The sequence below is a fragment of the Andrographis paniculata genome, unplaced genomic scaffold (assembly GCF_009805555.1).
Source record: "Andrographis paniculata isolate CXL003 unplaced genomic scaffold, ASM980555v1 Contig77END, whole genome shotgun sequence".
Lineage (NCBI taxonomy): Eukaryota > Viridiplantae > Streptophyta > Magnoliopsida > Lamiales > Acanthaceae > Andrographis > Andrographis paniculata.
The window spans coordinates 2,840,598-2,848,357 of NW_026137614.1; the positions used below are offsets into that span (position 1 = coordinate 2,840,598).

General features: G+C 35.3%; 1 protein-coding gene across 1 annotated transcript; it reads right to left on the reverse strand.

Moving 5' to 3' along the window:
- Nucleotides 1-5,169: 5,169 nt before the first annotated feature.
- On the reverse strand, nucleotides 5,170-7,421 carry LOC127239289 (exocyst complex component EXO70H1-like). The gene has a single exon (XM_051257370.1). The coding sequence runs from the start codon at nucleotides 7,210-7,212 to the stop codon at nucleotides 5,296-5,298; it is 1,917 nt and encodes a 638-aa protein (XP_051113327.1). The 5' UTR covers nucleotides 7,213-7,421; the 3' UTR covers nucleotides 5,170-5,295.
- Between the last annotated feature and the right edge of the window lie 339 nt (nucleotides 7,422-7,760).

Genomic DNA, 7,760 nt, shown 5'->3' on the forward strand with positions numbered 1-7,760 from the left:
CCCTGAGCAGTTATTAATTCAATATTTTTATAAACGTTTGACTTCTATCGATAGAATTACATAGATGCAGCAAGTGGGGAAGCTTTGATGAACAAGATCCCTAGAGATACGTGGGACATACTGAATGACATGACTATGAACTCGCATCAGCTTGGCCTAAGAGACGTAATGGCAGTAAAAGAGGCAAATGAGGCAAGTACTCTACAAAAATAATTAAGCAAGTTAACTTCAGTTGTTCGACATATGGCTATAGGGAATGCACAATTTAAGGTGTGTGGAATATGCACTAGCACGGAACACCCTACTGATATATGTCCCACTATGACTCAAGAAATGGATGTCAATGCTGCAAGATTCGCACCTAGAGCATACAATCCCTTCTCAAAACACTTATAATCCAAGATGGAGGGATCACCCTAATTTGAAATATGAAAATCAACAAGCACACGTCGGAGGCCCTTCACAAGGATTCTGTCCACTCAATCACCATCAACAACCTCCTCAAGCGGTTCCAAATAATTCTTTACAGAAAATGATGAAAACTATGGTGTCTAACGTGCTGCAATTTCAATAGGAGACTCAGAACAACATAAAAGAGCTTGGAAGAACAAGTAAGTCAAATAGCAAATAAGATGCGCGAGATGAAGTCAATGGAGAAAGGTAAATTGTCTGCACAACCTGACGCTAATCCAAAGAATGTGAGTTCAATGGTTTTACGAAGCAGAAAGGAATTAGAATGACCTAAAGTTGGAATTCCAAAGGACAAGGATAAAGATGAGATCGAAAGAGAGATAAAGAAAGCTGCTCATGAAAAAACAAACAATGTAACTTATCCTAAGACTAACGCCGCACCATTTCCTTTACAGGTTAAAACAACCGAAGAAGAGTGATAAAAATAAAGAGATTATGGAGATGTTCAGAAAGGTGGAGTTGAACGTACCGTTGCTAGATGCTACCAAACAGGTACCAAAGTACGCCAAATTTTTGAAGGAACTTTGCATTAACAAAAAGAGACTACAAAGAGGCGAATGTATTATTGATGGTTAGAGCGTATATGTTGTTTTACAACGTAAGCTCCCTCATAAATGTGGTGATCCAGGTATGTTCTCGGTCCCTTGTAAGATAGGTAAATTGGAGATTAAGTGAGCAATGTTAGAATTAGGAACCGCAATCAATGTGATGCCTCAATCTATTTATAGATATCTGAATTTTGGGCCCTTAAAAGAAACTACGATTATTATACAACTAGCCGATAGGACTAATGTTTACCCTGAAGGAATGATTGAAGATGTCCTAGTGCAAGTTAATGAATTAATTTTTTTCAGTAGATTTTTTTTGTGCTTAACATGCATTATGATAATTCTCCAAATCATTCACCAATATTGCTTGGTAGGTCGTTTATGTGCACTGCGCAAACTAAAATAGATGTTAAGTAGAGTATGCTTTCTATGGAGTTTGATAGGGAGAAAGTGCAATTTAATATTTTTTTATGCTATGAAATACCTTGGAGAATCTAACGATTTGTGTAAAGTAGATGTCATTGATGAGAATGTGTAGGAAATTTTTTTAACTAAGTGGAGGAGACGCTCTGGAGACTGTTTTGGCATACCACCTTGATCCCCAACTTAGTGAAGAAAAATTGGTGAATTTAAGGCTACGAGAAGCAATGTACACACTGCAATTTTCAGAATTCAAGACGACCATGTTAGAACAAGAAACATTACCTTTAACTGAATCTAAACAAAAATTGTTGCCCTATGTTTTGCATGCTCTGGATCTAAAGATAAAGCCATTTCATGATAAACTAAAATATGCTTTTCTGGGAGAAAAAAAAAAAAAAAAGCATTGCTTATTATCATATCAACTTACCTCTCTTAAATCCAAGAGGAACGATTGATTCGAGTGTTAAGAGAGCACAAAAAAGCTATTGGTTGGACCATAGCCGACATAAAGGGCATCAACCCCTTCCTTTGCACACATCGCATCATGTTGGAGGAGATGCTTTGCAGTAAGACAATCTCAAAGGCGATTGAATCATGTGATGATGGAAGTAGTAAAGAAAGAGATTTTAAAACTATTGGATTCCGAGATTATTTATACTATTGCAAATAGTCCATGGGTAAGTCCAATTCATGTTGTTCCCAAAAAGCAAGAGTTACAGTTGAAGCGGACAATGATGGTAAGTTCATTCATGTTCGGAAGCAAACTGGATGGCGCCAATGTATCGACTATCGTAAGTTGAACGCCGTCACGAAAAATGATTACTTTCCCTTACCTTTTATTGATCAGATGATTGAGCGATTAGCAGGAAAATCTCACTATTGTTTTCTAGATAGATTTTCAGGATATTTCCAAATTTCCATACAGAAGACGCATTTACATGCTTGGCACATTCACATATAGGCGAATGTCATTTGATCTATGTAATGCTTTAGCTACTTTTCAACGATGCATGCAAAGTATTTTTCAAAATATATCGGTTAAAGCATTGAAGTATTCATGAATGATTTTAGTGTGTATGGTGATAATTTTGATGCATGTTTAGATAATTTGACCTTAACCATACTTGTAAGAAATCAAAAATTTAATTAAATTGATTTATATTTGTCAAGTATGTTTAAAATTAATAAATTTATTAAAAATAGAAATGAATCATCTCTTATGGGATGAACCAAAAAGAAAAAAAAAGATGATATGTGGTGGAATGGAGAGAGTATAAAATTTTCAAAATCTTTCAAACAAACATATCGTAATATCTTCAAAATACAAATTACAATCAAACATATAATCAAGTCAATTATAATTCTTTTCTTGCAAGAAACACGTAGAAGAAAATACAAATCGTAAGTAAATTACATGTAATTTTGTATTACATCGGGATAAGAATTTAAAATAATTGGTAGTTTGTAGTTCAAATCATTTTAGCCACCGTGTTTGAATGTGTTGCCCTAAGGAAAGTTGCATTTGCATATGAATATGCTTGATCTATATACAAAGTAAATATTTATTTTTTTATACAGAATTTAATAAATATTGTATTTTAATAATAATTTATGATAGTTTTAATATATTAAGACTATTTTACTCATATAATGTATAAAAATTAATGTGAGAATATTGATATAAATATGTATAAATATAAAAATATTTGTAATGTGCAATTAAATTCATACATATTAAAAAATTATTCGGATTACAAAAATGATAAAATATATACTTACCAAATTGACAAAAGAAATATATTATATTTTAAAATACGTAATATGATTAAAATTATAAAAATATACAAATGTTCAAATTTCACGAATTTATAATGAAAATATTTGAATAATTAAACTAAACATGTGTAATAATAATATTTTTTATAAATTAATAGAAAAGGTCAATTATTCAAAACTTTAAATTTATAGCTTACTTTAAAAAAAAAATACTTATAATAAAAAATATTAATAAATATAATAAAAAAAAGTTAAAATAGCTAAGGGGACCAAAACTTTTGAGCCCCCACTTTTTAACATATATTAGCCATGTATAGGTCCACCATGTGTTGTTGCACTTGCTTGCATCCATGGCCGTAATAGAGTCAACACGGCCGTGTCTGCGCAATTACTCTTTTGTCTCGACATAAATTGTTTTCGAAGCAAACAATTATTAATAACTAACTAGTAAGAATTGCGTCAATCTTGATCAAACCCTTTTGGCCCAATACTTCCATAGTGAAACCCACCCCAAAATTATACAGACTTTGTTTAATTGTGAGATTTTATGTCTGATTTTATTATTTTAATTTTTTTTTAAAAAAATATTAAATCAAACATTTATTTTTTATTATTTTATTACACTTAAATTTAATTTTTTACATTCAAAACATCACGTCAATACATATTTATATCAAATCAAACAACTATTTCAATTCAAAATTTTACTATTCAAACTTGAAAAAAAATTAAAAAAAAAAACCACAAACACACACCGTTAATATAAACCCAATGAAATGAATTACTCCCTCCGTCCCATCTGATATGGGTGTATTACCGTAGACACGAGAATTTAGGTAAAGTATAATTAGTAAGTAATTAAGAAGTGTATTAGTAAAAATAATCATAGATTAAGATTAAAGATAAGTAAATAGTTTAATTAAAATTAAGAAAATTATAAAATTTAAAATTTAAAATGCGATTAAAGTACATAATTATATTTCTAAAAATAGGAAAGACAAGTTATGTAGGACGGATGAAAATAAAAAATAGGAACAAATTATGTGGGACGGATGGTGTAATTAATTTAGGTTGATAAAGACAATGTTTGGACCACTCATTGGTGTGATTAGGTCAAACATCAATCTCAATAATATTTTGCAACTATTATAATACTATACAATGCAATGGTTGTGACTCATTCTTGGATTCCTTCCTAGGTGGTAATAAGCAGCCAGCCCACATGTACATACCCTGTCTTCTTTTTTTTTTTTTTTTTTGTCTATAACTTGATGTGGTTATTATGTATGTGAGATGAATTCAAAGCTTAGTTTGTATGATGATGTGATATTAATAAAAGTTTAATTTAGGATATTTATATTTGGATTTTGGATATTTCATTTTTGAAAAGAAAATACTTATAGATATATTTTTTATATGAAAAAAAAATAAGTATTCAGTATGTTTTTTTTTTTTTCAATAAAGAGAGTTTAAAAAAAAAAAAGTAAAAAATGATTACTCTAATTGGTGTGTGTTTTTTGAGATGATAAGTGAATGTAGCATTTTTGGAAAATAAATTACATGATAAATTATTTTGAAAAAAAAAATTGATAATTTTCTAAAATATAATAATTTAAAACTTTATTTAATAGTTTTGTACTTTTGTTGCATTATTTATAATTGTGGTCATATTCATAAAAAGAATGTCATTGTTATAAAAAGAAATAATTAAAAAATAATAAAAATAAAATAGAGAGGATGATATAAATAGGTGTTAAAATTGTCCTATTTTAAATGTAAAATTATTTTTTAATATACTATAAAATAAATATTTAATTTAATATTTTTTAAAAAATTAATAAATAGTAAAAATTATTTGAAATCCTTGGATCAAACAAAGAACAGCACCAATTATTCAATTAATTTTTAGAACTCCAATTAATATAATCTTAAGAACAGTCTGTAGAAAACAGAACCAAGAAAGATTTAAATATACATATAGAGAGATACCAAAATAAATAAATAAATAAACTATACACATAATCACATTTAATAATATTAATTCTACAACAATAAAACATCAAATAAAGGAATTTGATCAGCGGCCACGGGACGACACAGTGGAGTGCGAATACGACGTCGTAGTGCTGGACTCGCCGTTGGGAAAAAACAAGTCCGACAAGTAATTATCCAAATCCTCGGGGGCATATCTGACAATTGGCCCCATTCCCATATCCCCGGTGCACTGCGCCCTGTTCTTTTGGTAAAACTCACGATAATTCGGCACGATTTTTTTGGCGAGATCGATTTTCACGGCATCTCTCAGTTTCGGGTCGGGTATGACCCATGAGGTTTGCTTCTTGTACGCTTCCTCAAAGCCCGAGTAGAAGCTTCTAAAACATTCCTTTGCTTCCGACGGAGAGATCTCAGCCGTTGGATCTTCAGGAAGGGCTGAGATCGCTTTGCTCCATCCCATTCTTTCGTAATTGGCTAAGTAACGGTTCACTTTGGATCGGTTGGCCCAGATCCATTCGGGCCCCATTAGAAGACCCAGGCTGGAGTTCCGGACCTTCGAAACGACGTAGTTTAGATTGTTAGCTAAGAATAGGTACGACAATGCGACGTCGTTGTATAGCACCGCCTTGCCGTCGAGTTTGCAGAGGAGGACGAGGATCAGCCACGCGAACCTGGCGGTTATGGCGGCCGCCGATGGGTCCTCGCCGCCGCCGGCGGTGGGGCTGGAGAAGTACGATTCTGGTAGAGGCGTCTGCGCGTTCACCGGCCAGTCGGAGACTATGTCGGAGACGGAGCCGCTGTAATCGGCGAGGAAAACGAGGAAATTCATCACGTACCGAGTGAGCGGATGCACGCCGCCGGCGGTCGGTGTTTTCGACGAGTCCTTCTGAATCGCCGCCTCGAACTGGATCAACATAGTCCTCACGGCTTCGCCGAGCTTCAACAGCGCCGCCACCGCCTCCGACCGCACCGCCGAGAGCGAATCGTAGGAGAAAATCGATTCGATCTCCGGCCATAGGTCGGAGATCGACTCGTACTGATCGAGCGCGCGGAAGATCTTCTCCGGCGAGTGAATCTTCTTGCTCTTGCCGAAATTCTCCGGGAAGCTAAACAGCTTCACGGCGGCGTCTCTGGAGATCTCGGCGAAACAGGATTCGGCGATCTTCTCCGACGCGGCGAAGATGAGGTTGCAGAGAATCCTTTCTCCGTAGAAGAGAGTTTTCACAGCGACTCTCACGGCGTGGAGCCAGGTCTTGATTTTTTGTTCTAGAATGTTCCATTCCATTTTCTGCATCTGAGAACTGTTCAATTTCTCGACTCCTAGATAGTACAGAGCCTCGTCGACGATCGATTTCCTGACGAGATTGTAAATCCTGACGCATTCCTTCGCGTAGCCGGTGGAGATCATACAATCGGCGATGTTCTTCAAATCCGCCACAGCAGTGTCCGCTTCCAAGGAAAAATTATCCTCTCTCGGCGGAGTGCGCGGCGGAGTGCGTGGCGGCGTTCGAGACGGCGTCGTATTCTGATCATCCTCCTCGGAAACATCGTCTTCGTAGAAATCGGAGACGCTAGATCTGAGAGAAGCTCTAGAGGAGCGGGTGGAGACGGATTCAGAGTCGAGATTCTTCCGATTGGCGGATAAAATCACGTAAAACTCCTTCTGGAGCCTCTTGATAGCAATTTTCATCAGAGTCTGAGCTCGGACGAGTTTGGCGGAGTTAGGGTTTACGCCGACGAAATAGTGCATCGAGCTCTGCAATCCGGTAACCGCGTCGAGGAACCTCTTGGCCTCTCGCCGGTCATCGACGAACATAGATTCAAAGTTGTCGTGTTTTTTGGGAGCATCTACGTCCCATCTCCGGACGACTTCTTCGGCGAACTCGATGTTCTCGTCCATAATCGACTCCGAGAAGGTGTGGCGCGGCGGAGAGACTTGGCGGCGGTGGTGGTGCGAGGGAGAAGATGCCTTGCTGGAAAACAAAGAGCCGCCGGTCATTGAAGAGGTCAAAATCAAAAATCGATTAGAAAAATCTTTCTTCTTCTTCTCTGTTCGAAATTTTGGAGATGCAGAGAGAGAGATGAAGAGAGGATGAAGACGACATGGAGATACATATGGAGAATATATATAGAGGCGGGGATAAGTTTGACCAGTGAGAAAGAAGAGTTGAAAAGGTTAAATAAGGAAACGCGGTACTCAGGAATAGTAGTAAACCTGGAACGCATTTGGTTAGCCCTTTATACGTTTTTTTCTTGTTTATTATTATTATTTTTAAAATAAGGATTGTCTATAACTCCCTTGTGGTTTCAAAACTCAGCGTAAATTCCTCCTCTATTTTAAAAATTACATAACATTTTCTTATATTTTAAAAAATATTGCATGAAATCACTTTGTGATTTCGAAATTCAGTATAAATTCTCATTTTATTTTAAAAAATTGCATGATGTTTATTTATACTTTAAAAAAATATCGCATAAAATCCCTCTGCCACGCAAAACATATAGATAGGAAATCATCTTCTTATCATACGAGGAAAGTTTCATGGT